The sequence below is a fragment of the Anguilla rostrata genome, chromosome 15 (genome assembly GCF_018555375.3).
Source record: "Anguilla rostrata isolate EN2019 chromosome 15, ASM1855537v3, whole genome shotgun sequence".
In the NCBI taxonomy this organism is placed as follows: Eukaryota; Metazoa; Chordata; class Actinopteri; order Anguilliformes; family Anguillidae; genus Anguilla; species Anguilla rostrata.
Window position 1 is genome coordinate 77109 of NC_057947.1, and position 16684 is coordinate 93792.

General features: G+C 42.4%; 1 protein-coding gene across 4 annotated transcripts in view; it reads right to left on the reverse strand.

Annotated features, from left to right (window-relative positions):
* Nucleotides 1-16684, reverse strand: part of LOC135240592 (protein phosphatase 1 regulatory subunit 1C-like) — a 45017-nt gene that overhangs the window by 28058 nt on the left and 275 nt on the right. For all 4 annotated transcript variants that reach the window (XM_064310234.1, XM_064310232.1, XM_064310233.1 and 1 more), the window contains exon 2: nt 15423-15483. In XM_064310234.1, the coding sequence (XP_064166304.1) occupies nt 15423-15483 (61 nt within the window). The remainder of the gene's footprint in view (nt 1-15422; nt 15484-16684) is intronic.

The window sequence follows — 16684 nt, forward strand, 5'->3', positions numbered from 1 at the left end:
TTGCTTGAAGAGGGAAAACCACCTTTTTTCGGTAGAGGACCATGACCACAGACTTGGAGGTGCTGATCCTGACCTCGACCGCATCACCCTCAGCTGCACACCGCTCTAGTGCGCATCGAAGGTATGATGAGGCCAAGAGAACGACGTCATTTGCAAACAGCAGAGATGCCACTCCTATGTCCCTAAACTGGACACACGGCATACTTCGGCTGCATCTTGAGATCCTGTCCATGAATACCAAGAACAGGAGAGGAGACAAAGCGCACCCTTGGCGGAGTCCGACACCTACTTAGAACGAGCTTGACTTAATGCCGCGAATGCGAACACAACTTTTGCTTTGAGTATACAGGGACTACATGGCACGCAACAGCAACCCCGGCACCCTATACTCCCACAGCACCTCCGGGGCACATGGTCATATGCCTTCTCCAAATCCACAAAACACATGTAGACTAGATAGGCAAACTCCCATGCCCCCTCAAATATCTGTGAGAGGGTAAAAAGCTGGTCTGCTATTCCGCAGCCTAGACAAAACATACATTGTTCCTCTTGAATTATGGACAAAGCATGACTAGAGCAGAAGTCCAATAACATAACACAGCTCGGGTTCAAATCACCTTGAACAACTCCCAAGTAGGAGCGAAACCACCCCCTATCCAGGAGTTTAGTTCTAGAGCCAACACTGTGTGTAGAGGTGAGTCCAACTATATCTAGATGGTACTTCTCAGCCTCACACACCAGCTCCGGCTCCTTCCCCACCAGAGAGATAACGTTCCATATGCCAAAAATCAGTTTCCGTTGTCTGGGCAGATGACGCATGGATCTACCCAGTTCTTGCCCCCTGCCCGACGGGCATTGCACCCGACCCCTACTCTGAACCTTCTGGGTGGTGGGCCCACACGGTTGTCCCACATAGTCTTTTAGGGCTGGGCCCGGCCGAGATATGTGGGCTACCCAGCCACCAGGCGCTCGCCTGCTGACATCTGGCCCAGGCCTGGCTCCAGGGATGGGTCCCGGTAACCCTATTCTGGGCAGGGTAAACTTAGTTCTATATTTGTTTACCATAAGTAGGAGTTTAATTGGATCATGTTCATCTGGAGACCCTACTGGGGAACATATAGAACCTCCGACAACATAGATCCGGGGATCATAAAACCTCGCAAGCCCTTCCACCATGACAAGGCCACGATCCAGAGAGTGAAATTGCCAAAAAGCTGTTGGATGAGTAGCGTACAGAATGTTGAATAAGAAAAAATAATAAAGAGAACACTAAATTCACTTTTTCAGTGAACTTAAATGCCCTCCAGTGGGGCTATTACTTTGTCAAGAACCCCATCTTTGAGCAAACCTCCACTTTATAAACATTAAAGTGAACCGAGAATTTGGCACTTTTAAGGGTACCCTAGAGAAATAACCACAGTTACCACAGACTCTTAGCCCTTAAAAACATTCATTTCTGTACCTTCTGGCCCCATTTCAACAGACAAAATTCACAAACAACTTCACACGTCCACACAATAAGGCCCCAAACTTAAGATTTTGCATTTGTTCCTTCTTCTTCTTTTTCCTGCCTGCTCACATCATCTCCAGGCTCAAAAAGAATAAGTATCCCCATTGAACATATAGGCACATCAGTCAATAAAAACATCAGATACACATGCAAAATGGACATATATAGAAGTGCAGTCGTTTAAAAAAGTTTCGGTGTCTTCTTCACTAGTAGCTCATCCGGTAGCGCGTCTACCTACGACACTTTTGGATGAGCGACACGACTTCTTCACGGCATGTATATCAATTTTCTTAAGTGTCAAATGTACCGTTCTGCCATTTCTTCTGTTTAATACTTTTTACTAGGTTACTGTGGCTACCCTGCAACACCACATTTCTAAATTTTAATGTTAGCTAGCCCTATATATCCTCTACCGACATACAAAAAATGAATAGGTTTGTTGTGTACAATAGGCCATTAAAAATGGTTTCATTTAAAAATATGAAACACATTTTCATTTATTTGTCATTAATGGTGAAGGAAAAATTATTGAATCCATGAAATAATTAAGGAAACATTAATTATGGGTAGCAGCATTGCTTTGGAGTATAGCATGTTTAATTTGTGCAAGCTAAGATAGACAATATTGTTTATTGTAACTTGTTTATTGCCTAATTTTGATATCAGTACTTTAAGTGGCAGACCTAGATTTCGCAAGTCCTAATGACTTAAGGACAGTGCTTTGTATGGGTGAGTAACTTGGCATTTGTGTAAAAAATGTTTTTCTTCAGATTAAATATACTGTACCAATAGTGAATGCAATGTAAGTACATTCCATATGGACATTAAAAACTTTTTTCTGATGTAATAAGTGATTGTGGAATGAGGAGGCTCCTTTTATTTTACTGTTGTATTTCCTTGAGCGATGATGAGGCAACTAGTGGCATTGTTGGCCAGAAAGGAGTCTGTTGCAGGCGCTGACCTCAAATTTGTGCTGTGTTTGTGGCCCATTTTTCTAATAAATTGTGGATATTTGCTTTATTACCATTCTGTGGACGGCAGCGTCCATACCCCTAGGGGGCAGGAGGGATAGGGCTACTGATGCGAGAAGGTGCGTACTCTCCTCATACTTTGTAGTTAGCGTACACAGAATTTCACGGAGACTTGTTTCAATGACCTTCGGTATGCACTTATTGTATGTCGCTTTGGATAACAGCATCAGCCAAATAAATGAATAAATAAATTAATCCATGGGATCGCTCCAGTCCTGTCCTTCGCTCCATGGTCATAGACTGCTTCAGCCCTGTTCCTCCCCTGCCCATGCCTTGATGCTGTCTGGAGCTCCAGATTCATCATCTGGCTCCTCTAAACTACACTATTCTGAACTATACCATTTGGTCTTCTACTATTCCTGTTAGCTTTCACCTCAGCTGTGACCTGTTCAACCCATTTTATTTGTTGTCTGCTCCTTTACACCAGGCTGGCCAGTGGAGGATGGGCTCCCCTTCTATAGCCGGGTTCCTCTCGAGATTTCTTAACATTTGGGAGTTTTTTTCTCGCCACCGTTTGAGGGTTTTCTCCCCACAGGAATTTTTTTTACCTCATGTCCCTGCTATTTGGACGTTCAGGCCTGGTGTTTGCACTGTCTCTTGCCTTGCTACTCTGTAAAGTGTCTTTGTGACAGTTCTCTGTAAAAAGCGCTATACAAATAAAATTGAATTGAACTGAATTGAAGTATCCTGGAGTCTCATTCACGAGTGAGGGAAAAAGGGATTCGGAGATCGGCGGACACCTAAGTGCAGTGGCCGCAATAATGAGGGCATTGTATCGGATGGTGGTGGTAAAGAAGGAACTGAGCCAAAAGGCAAAGGTCACGATTTACTAGACATTCTTCATCCCTACACTCACCTATGGTCACAAGATATGGGTAGTAACCAAAAGAGTGAGATCACGAATACAAGTGTCTGAAATTGGGATTCTCCGTAGGGTTACAAGGCTTACTCTCCTTGATAGGGTGAGGAGCTCAGCTATCCGAGAGGATCTCACAGTAGAACCGCTGCTCCTCCGCATTGGAAGGAGTCAGTTGAGGTGGTCTGGGTATCTGATAAGGACGCCTTCTGGGCACCTCCCTCTGGAGGTCTTCCGGGCCCGGCCATCGGTGAGGAGACCCAGGGGCAGACCTAGGGCATGCTGGAGGGATTATATCCAAAGGCTGGCCTGGGATCGCCTGGGGATCCACCGGGATGAGTTGGCGGAAGTCGCTGGGGAGAGGGACGTATGGGCTGCTCTACTTGCCCCTTTGCCACCGCAACCTTGGACTAAGCGGTTAGAGAATGGATGGATGGACAATTTCACATTGGATCATTTCCCATTGATTAACACATTTGGAATGTGAATAACACACTTGCAGATGTAAGCTACAATCGGTCGTCGCCGCTACCATCGATGCAGACAAACTCTTTCTATTTTGCAAAGCTTCTAACCCTGCATTAACACAGCAAGCAACTGGGTTGATGGGTTGCTCAAGTTTACTAGGCTGAGGGAGGGGCAGGAGCTTTCTATTGTATCCTCTTAGTGGTCTTGTGCAGCTACATATTATTGAAGTGAAATAATGGCGTCATCAAAGACGTATATTTGCCATAATAGCCACGTATCATCACATTTTGTTTATATAGTTATGTCAGACACTGATAAATATTTGTTATTGCCATCTCATTAGCTATATGTCTCTCTATATCTCTCTCACTAGTTAGACCCCTAGCTAGCAACCTTGCTATCCCTCTCACTAGCTGGCTAGCGATCTCTCCACATCTCTCTCACTAGTTAGCTACCTAGCCAGCGAACTCTCTATCTCCCTCACTAGCTAGTTAGCAAGCAAGTTGAAACTTCCATCCAAGCATCATTTTCAGATGCTTATCCCTGTATTCTTTTTAAAAAATGTTGTATAACACGGGTGCAATTGTACCATAATGATAAGTTGTTAGTCCATTTTTTCATAACTGAGCAGGACAATAATTTGCGAAATGGTATCATATCAGTTGGAGAAATAGGAAGCCCGAAACTCAGCTACACAGAGAATGAATGGACATCCGGCAACTCGGTTGACAAGTTGTTCGCTGTGTGAATGCACCGTAATGGATGAATAATCTGGCAATTGGTGGGTGACGTTTGCAGCAGTAATGTTAGCAACAGCAAAGCGCATTCAAAACAAACTAATATTAGTTTTCAGTTATAACTCCAGCCAGCTAATGCACATATTTCAGCACTGAACATAATATTAATTCTTCTAAGATATTGACACTTACATGTTAGAATTGATTCTCCTCTCTTTTCTGATCAAAATATGTGATTTTGAGTGAAGAAAATCTGTTTTTGTGGTGTAGATTGTGTGTTCAAAACATTATTCGAAATGTGCAATTTGGAGAGGTTTTGGAACATCTTGGGAAAATCCTTTAAAAATTTCACTGCTTTTAATTATCTATACAATTTTGCAGTGGTGGGAAAGAGGTTGGGGTGGATTTTATATAATAATTTTGATGCTAGCTCATGTGAATTTTGTGAAATGAAATTGTTATGTACATTTTGTGTATATAATTTTTTCACATATTTTCCTAAATTTTGATACATAGTCTTAATGGCACACGTGTGCCATTCCAATAATGCCATAAGCTCTCTGCTGTGTGTTGCCACAAAGTTGTAAGGTTTTATTTAAGAGTAGTACACCCAGGTGAAAACTGCCTTTATACACTGAACAAAAATATAAATGCAACACTTATCAATTTTGAAGATTTTATTGAGTTCAAAGGTAATCGTAAATCAGTCAACTGAAATTGATTAATTAAGCACGTATCTGTTGATTTCATGTGATTGGGGATACAGATATGCATTTGTTAGTCACAGATTCCCCAAAAAAGAAGATACCATGAAATTAACAGAATACCGATCAGTATTCTTGTGTGACCACCATTTGCCTCATGCAACGCAACACATCTCCTTCGCATTGAATTGATCAAGGCTGCGTTTCCCAGAGTCTCCTTAGCGCTACGTGTGTCGTAAGGTATACCTTAAGCTCTTCCTTTAGGTCTCGAGCTGTTTCCCAGCGTCTCCTTAACTAAGGTATACCTTAATTAAGGTATACCTTTAAAAGGGTGGTCTGAGGCACTCGTAAGCTGTCCCTTAGCGATGCGCTCCCCGGTTTCAGCCTCATTATGCCAACATTTTGCTTTTCAAATCGACAGTTGTACTACAGTGCGCATCTAGTAGCACATCGGCATGCGAAAATGAGTTTAATATTAACTTTACGAAAAGTAATTATCCAATCAACGTGTCTGTGCATAGCACGTCGTGAGAATGTTGTCGTTTTACCTGTCTATCCCCATCATGATGGTAATTAAGTATAGGGCCTATCCATGATAATAATCCAATTTGTGAAAAGAAAAAAAAAGTTTTTTTAATTTATACGTAGTGGCCCTAACTTAGGATATGGCTTTTCTGACTGCATACTCTGTAGAAATTAGTTCATTTGTGTGTGAGTCAATGATCACACTGACTTGGAACAAACCGCCGGTTTATTAAGAATATAAAACCTGTGTGTGCAAAAACAACATTGAGTGAGTCTACTTGCATGACCGAACTAGAGCACGTTGATTGGCCTAGCCATAAACACACATACAGGTACAGTGGCTCATAATGGACAAACATAGCCAAATGATCTACATGCCCTTCCTTTAGCTCACACCTCTTATGTAAAACAAAATAGCACTGAGTAAATATCAACATTACGGAACATTTTTCTTACCGTGTTGTTTTACGACTTTCGGTAAACAACCCAATAATGATATTCTTGGTTAAATTTAAGATTATCCAACAGCAAATTAAGGTGGATGAACAAATCATTTTAACACGTAGACCTATTCATAAGGCACCCGGTATAGAATTCATCATGATCAATTTCCACAGACGCGCTTTTGCCTTTCATCTACGATCATTTTTGCATTGCAGAGAAAAGTTCGCGGGAATCAGTGCAGTGCAGTGATATGCTGCTGCAGTTGCCTATTGTTTGACAAAAACAAATTAACATTAGACCTTTGTTTCAATAAGAACAAAATAATTCACCCATATGTTGCCTATATCCTTTTCCCTGGGCTTCCACAAAGACCCAGACTATGGCTTATATGTCCCGATTGATGCTTTTTATTTTATCCTGTGTAGCCTATATGTACGTATTTATTGAAACTATCACGAGGTCTCGTTTTGACTCTTAAAGACATTTACATTACATTACAGGCATTTGGCAGACGCTCTTATCCAGAGCGACGTACAACAAAGTGTATAACCATAACCAGGAACAAATATGACGAAACCCCTGCCTACTAGAGATTAGCAGATAAACTCTAGTAGGCATAGCTTCCTCTTCTGCAATATTAGATTGATGTAAAATGATTATGACAACACTTGCAATATTAAAACGTCATTCACAAGCCTTTACAAGTGAGACATTCGATTCGCTTGGCATCGATTGATAAACTTTTCAACACCACAGTGAAGGCCAGCTCCAACTTACAATGTACCTTTAAGTTGTCCCTTAACAGTTGCCTTAAGGTATAGTCTGGGAAACACTCGTAAAAAAGCGGTTTCCCTTAAGAAGGTATACCTTAAGAACCTTCGTAAAACGTTAAGGTACATCGAAACTCGGAAACGCAGCCCAAATTGTTGATTGTAGCCTGTGGAATATTGTCCCACTCCTCTTCAATAGCCGTACGAAGTTGTTGGATATTAGTGGGAACTGGAACATGCTGTCGTATGCACCGGTCCAGAGCATCCCAAACATGCTCAATGGTCTGAGCTCAATGAGTATACAGGCCATGGAAGAACTGGGACATACTCAGCTGCGAGGAATTGTGTACAGATCCTTGCAACATGGGGCCGTGCATTCTCACGCTGAAACATGAGGTGATGGCGGTGGATGAATGGCACAGCAATGGGCCTCAGGATCTCATCACGATATCTCTGTGCATTCAAATTGCCATGGATAAAATTCACTTGAGTTCTCTGCCCATAGGATATGCCTGCCCATACCAACACCCCACCACCACCATGGACCACTCTGTTCTCACAACGTTGACATCAGCAAACCGCTCACCCACCGAACGCCATATATAGATGCTAGCTAACAGTGATACAAACAAATTTGTGGGCAAAATTTGAGAGAAAATATAGCTGCGAGCAGCAATGAAGGGGCCAAGCACTACAGGGGCACCAGGAAGACAAGCAACCAGAACAACCCCTGAAAAAGACAACAGTCCATCGCAGGGTGAACAGACACATTGGCACGCACTCTTACACTTACACCTATGGGCAATATAGCATGTCCAATTGATATTACCTGAATGCGTTTGGACTCCGGTAGGAAACCAGAATACCCAGAGGAAACCCACATGAACACAGGGACAAGGTACAAACTGAAAGCGGACGCACCCTGAACTTCAAACCACTTGAAACAATGAATAAAATAGGGTATGCTGATATATTTTCTACATGTTTTACATGAAATTTTCACACTTAAAAAAAAATAAAACACAATCACGTTTTCAAATGAATAAGTTATTTAAATTAAATGAACATTTAAAAAAAAGTCTACTGGGATTTCTAATACCATTGAACCATCTCCTTTTGAAAAGCAACCATTTTATAGATAAATGGCGCCATCTGCTGTCGTTAATTATAATGACATTAAAAAGTCTAGACTTCCATGGCAGAAAGCATTTGAAGCATTTTTCAAAAAAGTCTAATTTGCGGAAGATCTAATTGGCGGAGCTTACGGGTCCCTATTGGAAACTTGTTACACTTGACGAGTTGCACACATGTCCAAAATTTCATGACAGTAGCTCAAATGGGGCAGGAGATATGCTTGTTCAAAATTATCCTAGAAAAACACCTTTTAGCTCATGATAGCGCCACCTTATGGCCAATCGGCTTCATATTTGCTCCCTGTCCATTTGGACTGCCCCTATACCAATGTGCCAAGTTTCAAAAAAATCAGCCTAGTGGTTATGCCTAAACAGAAAATGAGCTCTCTAGCACCATTTTGTTTGAACGGGCCAAAAATGGAGGCATAGCCTCCACTTATGTCTTCTAATATGCTTAAGAAGTTTCATGGTGTTGGGTCAAAGCGTTCAGAATTTACACACCTTTATGTTAAAAGCCACACCCTCCTCAATTTTCATTGGCTCATTGTGGCCATACCATTTGATCAATCAAAATTCTGTGAATAAGTTTTGGTCAGCACCGTCTATAGATGATAAGTACCGAATTTGGTGGTGATCGGATCAATGCTGTAGGACTAGTTCACAAAAGTAGGTTTTTCATAAAATTCAAAATGGCAGAAAATCCATTATGACGCGTTTTGGCTATGGGTGCATTGGAATCGACATGACCCAATGATTCAGGGGAAACAATCCCCACAACTCCAGGACAAACGGTTCAAAAGTTATAAGCAAAAATGTACCTTGAAGTTTGGCCTGTTGGTGGCGCTACAGAGTTCGATGGATTGACCCCAAATTCGATGCCTGGCTACATTGGACTGTCCTCTATCAATGTGCCAAATTTCATAAAAAACCACCAATGGGTTCTATGGGCTGTCATAGACTCCCATTGCGGAAAGTATAATAATACTAACGATTACAATAGGTGCCCTGCACCTTCGGTGCTTGGCCCCTAATAATAATACTAACGATTGCAATAGGTGCCCTGCACCTTCGGTGCTTGGCCCCTAATAAGATCTTTGTGCACATAGAACAAATCTTTGAGGTATTATTTAAACACATTAAAAATGGCTGCAAAAATACAAGTGTTGCGTTTATATTTTTATTCAGTATAAATGCTTTGATGCCTACTAATCTCTTTGTAGAAAGTTGCCCAGCATCCATTTCATGCATTTGCACCCTTCGTAGGGCTCCTGCTATAAAACACTTTGCTTTGCTTATTTTCTTTAGGGGGGTAGGTAAAATGTAAAAATGGGTCATTTCATGGGATTTGACCAAACATACAATATTTATGTCCTGAAAGGAGATCAGTCTGTGCAGGCAACCGAGTTCAGAACAGTTCTAATAATTTTAGTATGAGCTTACAAATGCTCTATTGTAAATTGATGTCAGTTTATTTAAAGCTGCAGTGTGATTTATTAGTTTATCATAACTTTTTAATTTTTTAATTCATTTTAATTAATTCAGCGTAAATTTCATGGAACCCCTGGAGTAATGTCATGGCACCCTAGGGTGCTGAGGCACCCTAGGGCGCCCAAAACGTTCAAATACATCCTCCTAAGCCCCAGAAATTAATTTCTGTCCCCTGTAGAGGACATGATTCCCTGGTCCGATACTCAAGAACCATATATACTATACTGAAACCTACAGTACAAAGGGCATTCAATAAAAATAAAATAGCATTTAAAAAAATATTTCCACTGGAGCATGTATTTGTCATTCAAGACACTTGTATGATGTAAAAAAATATTTAAAAAACTTACAGAAATTATCATTACTGTTTAGCTTGTGGTTCAAAAAAGACATGAATGCCCTAGAGCACAGAAGCGGAAGAGGGGCCAGGAATCAGCAGCTCATCGGGCCAATATACTCCACATAGGTAACACACACACTCACACAAACACACACATGCATGTACACATACGTGCAAATACACACACACGCACACACACAAACACACACACACTCACTCACGCACACAAACACACACACATGGACATGCACACGCTCACTCACTCAGACACATGCACACACACACGCACGCAAACACATGCACAAACACACACACACAAATACACACTCAGACACATGCACACACACACACACACACACACAGTCACTCACTCACTCAGACACACGCATGCACACACACACACACACTCAATCAGACACATGCACATGCACACACACACGCACACACTCACTCACTCAAACACGCACACACTCACTCACTCACTCACTCAGACATACACACGCACACACTCACTCAAACACGCACCCACACACACACACACTCACACACTCACTCACTCAGACACACACACACGGACACATGCACACAAACAGGCATGCGCGCACACACACACACACTCACACACACAAATACACACTCAGACACACACACACTCGGACACGCACAACACACACTCACTCACTCAGACACATGCACACACACACGCACACACACACACACACACATGCACACACACACACAAACACACACAGTCACTCACTCACTCAGACACACACGCGCACACACACACACTCACTCACTCACTCAGACACATGCACACGCACACACTCACTCACTCACTCAGACATACGCGCACACACACACACACACACACACGCACACACTCACTCAAACACGCACCCCCACACACACACACTCACACACTCACTCACTCAGACACACACACAAGGACACATGCACACAAACAGGCATGCGCGCACACACACACACACACTCACTCACTCACTCAGACACAGGCTCACTCACTCAAACACGCATACACTCACTCACTCACTCAGACATACGCACGCATACACACACACACACGCACACACTCACTCAAACACGCACACACTCACTCACTCACTCAGACACACGCATGCACACACACACACACACTCAATCAGACACATGCACACGCACACACTCACTCACTCACTCAAACACGCACACACTCACTCACTCACTCAGACATACACACGCACACACATACACACACGTACACACTCACTCATTCACTCAGACATACGCGCACACACACACACACACGCACACACTCACTCAAACACGCACCCACACACACACACACTCACACACTCACTCACTCAGACACACACACACGGACACATGCACACAAACAGGCATGCGCGCACACACACACACACACATGGACATGCACACGCTCACTCACTCAGACACATGCACACACAAACGCACGCAAACACATGCACAAACACACACACACACACACACACAAATACACACTCAGACACACACACACTCGGACACGCACAACACACACTCACTCACTCAGACACATGCACACACACACGCACACACACACACACACACATGCACACACACACACAAACACACACAGTCACTCACTCAGACACACGCGCGCACATACACACACTCACTCACTCACTCAGACACATGCACACGCACACATTCACTCACTCACTCAGACATACGCGCACACACACACACACACACACACACACGCACACACTCACTCAAACACGCACCCACACACACACACACTCACACACTCACTCACTCAGACACACACACAAGGACACATGCACACAAACAGGCATGCGCGCACACACACACACTCACTCACTCACTCAGACACATGCACACGCACACACACACGCACACACTCACTCACTCACTCAGACATACGCACGCACACACACACACGCACACACTCACTCACTCAAACACGCATACACTCACTCACTCACTCAGACATACACACACACACACGCACACACTCACTCACTCACTCAGACACACACACACACACACACACACACACACGCACACACTCACTCACTCACTCAAACACGCACCCACACACACACACACCACACACACACACACACATTCACTCACTCACTCAGACATACGCATACACACACACACACACACGGTGTGTAAGCAGGCTCTATAATATTCCATGGCTCACAGCTTCAGGAAAATGCCCTGTCTGGTTCCCTGGAGCTGGATCCCGCTGCTGAGTTCCATGAAAAACACCCTCTTTATTCCCACAGTGAGCCACACTGGAAGCTTTATGGGCTGATGACTAAAGTACATGTTAAGCCCCAATAAACTAGAGTGGCCCAAGGACACAATCTTATTAAATTTCCCCCTAAATAAACATCATTAACAGAGTGCTGCATGCACACGGTATTAACTTACGCGCACAGCTGTGGGTAGTGCTACAGGTAACCATGACAATGAGGCAGTCAGAATGGTGCTAAATAACAACGCCTGTGATTTTTGACAACCTCGCTAACATGCATACAGCGGCCCACTAGCGGTCCTCTGTCAGCACAGCTGTTGGTCCGGCAGGTTGTTGCCTATCGGCACTACAGCATTCCAGTAGTGAAGAGCTGAGCTGAAGCAGCAAAAGGAGGATCAGCTGTTTCTATAATACAGAACAGCTGGTGAATAGCCCCACTGCTGTCTTTTGAGAAGTCATACTGCATCTGATTCTGCAAGTTTTTGGCTGGATTCAGCTGTTGTTTGAACTTGTTGTTTAAAAGAGTCGCAAGCAGACCACTTTCAGTGGTGTCTCCCATAGTACATGGGGTCCAAACCCACTTTAAACAACCCCATAATGCATTGCACAAAACCAGCAGCACTAAGTAATAATTTAAAAATGCTGTTTCCTAGCATTGACCATGCCTAATGCAAATCTTTAGAGCTTCACTTAGAGCTAAACTGCCACCGAATGTGCTTATCAGTTTGTCATGGATCCAAGAATATCATTGGCTACACATCCTGTCAATGACCAGCAGATCCCACCCGCTCATCCATGTTTATCTACCCTCCTCCTCTTCAGCTGTCTTAACCGGCCTCATAGTTTACTTCACTTCCTAAATCTTCCTAAAATCCCACAGAATCCCAGGGAATTCACTATATTCTGAAAGCAGAAAGTTCAGCTCTCTTCTGCTCTTCCACAGAAGACTGGAGTGCCTGACTGCTGGCCAAAATGGCAACTTCCATGGATTTAGAATTAGATTCCTTTTGAGCTTTAGTTTAGGCTGTCCTGTTATCTAATGCTGTCTTCACATTTTAGACACTACAAACATACATCATCCCTCTGTGCTGAAAACAGTCATGCACAATTATAAAAATGATTCTGCAAGCATCCACAGGTAGCTCAGTAACACAGGTTCCGGAAACTTCCACGTTCTTGCAACATACAGCAGGCACTGGAACCCGGAAAGGACTACACAAGTAAGAGAAAAAACAGTGGATGCTAAAATTAAACAGTACGGATGTCCGTCTCCAGGATGTTTTAAAGGCAGAATCTTGGCTGTAGTGACTTGCAAACTAGGGATTTAAAATAAACGTTTACACTGATAATGAGTAAATTTTGTGTTAAACAGTAGTAGTTGCATAGTGCTAATCAGAGTGATCTAGTTGAAAGAAGACAACAGGATTAACAAGGGCTATTTAAAATTAATTATTGATTAGTAAAAAGTATCAAATCAGTTTTGAGAGATTGATTAACAGGAAATGATTAACAACCCAATAAATGTCCAGTTTAAAGTTTAGCAGAAGAACATTCAGGGATCAACCTGATCCCTCCCTGGCGTGCTGATTGAGGTAGAACCATGTTGGCACACATGTGCAGGGTCTCTATCTTCATTGGATGAAGACTGCTGTACACAGTCGGTCCTGCCCTGAACGCAGTCCCTAAGGCCTTTAATATAGACCATGTGGGAGAACCTCCTCACACCAAGCAATACACTGGGCCAATCATCGCTGTGTCAGTCATCACTGCATCAGTCCTCCCTGTCCTTAATCGAGCTGCTGTCCCACACTACTCTTCTCAAAAGAATGATGTCATCTAAAAGCCTCCAGTTACTTTAGTAACTGTCATTTATGCACATTTAGATGCAGTTTTAGCACAGTGTCAGAAGACACCTAAGGTATTATACTTTGTATTAGTAGTCTTTCATTCAGGAGCATTAAATGGGCAGTAGGCACTACAACTCTCTGGCAATCGCTGACTTATCAGAACAAAATAAAGGTTTTGTTCTCCTCTCATCGCGGTGCACTGTGATTGGTTGAATTTAGTGAGCCACTAATAGCCTGTGGGAGCTCCACTCCTTTTATGAGTCATGAAGCCTCCATCTCCCGTCCTCACAAGACTCAAAATAATTTTTAATGTTATACACACACAAAAAAAGAAAACAAACACAGTAATACGCCAATTTTTTTAGTTTAGACTTTATGTACTTTCTTTTTTTTAAATCCTGAAAGCAAGAATTATAGTGTCCACTGCAGGAAGACTTCGTATTGGTCTTTTTAAGTAACATGATTTAGATTTTTACAAATCAGTGGTCTCTCTGTTAAGAGAGCTGCCAGTAAGAAGTCAGCTTGCAGTGTTTGACCTCCAGTTCTCGTGTTTGGAAATGACATGCTTTGCATCAACAAGAAATGTTACTTATCTGTATGAATGTAAGTAAAGCAAGTATACTATATATATTATATATAAGTATAAGTATAGTATATTAATTAACATTTATATGTATTAAAATGTATCTCAGATAATTGATGTATACTTGTTTTTTCACATTCATACACAGGAAAATAGCATTTCTTGTAGATGTAAAGGGTCTGTGCTGGTGAATCTGAGCTGGTTCTGCTTATCTGATTATGTCAGTGGGAAAGCAAGCAGACAGGAAGTGGACATGAGTGTATCTGTGCTGACCACGCTGTGTCTTTACATTGCTTTCGGCTCCATATGCTGAGGGGGGGGCAGACTGATACTGACAGAGACCTGCTGTCCAGCACAACATCGTGCCCTGGGAAATCAAGGTTAGATTACCCACATCTGTGCTCTTGCAAAACGATGAAGACACAACAGTCTTGAGCTATGTTTTGTTTCACCAACTACCAGAAGCCCTTCATTTTGAAGAGAGGAAGAGCTGAATGATGTGCGCTGGCTCAGTCTGAATGAATATTTGATATATATGAAAATATTATATATATATATATATATATATATATATATATATATAATATGAAAATCCCCTCATCCTTGGTGGTTATCAGAATGGAGTGGAGGTCGCAGCTTGTCGGCCAGCTGAGACACGCTGATGATGACGCCACGCCAGAGGCCCCAGAGGCTTACCTGACGCAGGTGGGTCACTGTAAAACACCAGTGTGGCAGGTGTGGGTCTTCTTCTGCGGATCTGTGGAACACAACAGAGTAAAGGGCGGGCTCAGACTGCTCTGACACACTCCAACTAATCACCTGCTCTGACACACTCCGACCAATCACCTGCTCTGACAAACTCCAATCTATCACCTGCTCTTACACACTCCGACCAATCACCTGCTCTGACACACTCCGATCTATCACCTGCTCTGACACACTCCAACCAGTCACCTGCTCCGACACACTGTTCATTTTGCAAATTTGAGTGTTTTTGTTTGTTTTGTTTTGTGTGGTAATTAGTAACTGGGCACCACCCTGCCAGGATGCTGAAATGACACATTTTAATATGAAGCAATCTGGAGTATGGTAACAGAAACAACTCAAACCCCCTTGCTCAGATCAATAACCACTTACAATGACAAACTTCATATCCTGAGTACTCATTACCTCATCACGTTCAGTCATAGGTACACATGATGTAGACAATGCATGCTTTTGGAAACACTCATGCTGATTACAGAGCTGTCTGCAAAAACAACACCCTACTTGGTGGCAGTGTGGTATATTGGGTAAGGAACTGATCTTGAAACCTAAAGGTTGCAGGATTGATTCCTCGGTAGGACACTGCGGTTGTACCCTTGAGAAAAGTACTTAACCTGCATTGCTTCAGTATAAATCCATCCATATAAATGGATGTAAACGCTATGTAAAACGTTGTCTTAGTCACTCTGGATAAAAGTATCAGAACATCACACAGATGGTCCAAATGTGTAATCAGTGTCCATTGTAGCAATAGTCCCTTGCTTTACATAGAGTCCTGCATCTTTTGGTTCTAAGGCTTTGGATAAGGAACGGTTTTCAAATAAACTTGTGTACTGTTATAAATGGAGCTTTTTTGGACTGCCTCTGATTCTTAAAATATCGTACAAACAATTCAGCCTCCTCAATCTAAACCTATACTTAAAAAAAAAAAATACAATACACACTCAACATGTCTAATCCATGCACAAAGGGTCTGATTATTCAGTAACATAGACAACAACAAAATATAAATATACAGTTAAAATACACTTTAAGTATGAAGTTCATCAAAGCACCTAATAAGAAAACAATTAGCCCTCTGTGGATTCTAAATTCTTCTGTTAATAATATTTCATATGATAAGAAGCAATTAAATAAACAGCAGTTAAAAGCAGTTATTACTGCATGGCAATTTTATCCAAGATTGACTAAAG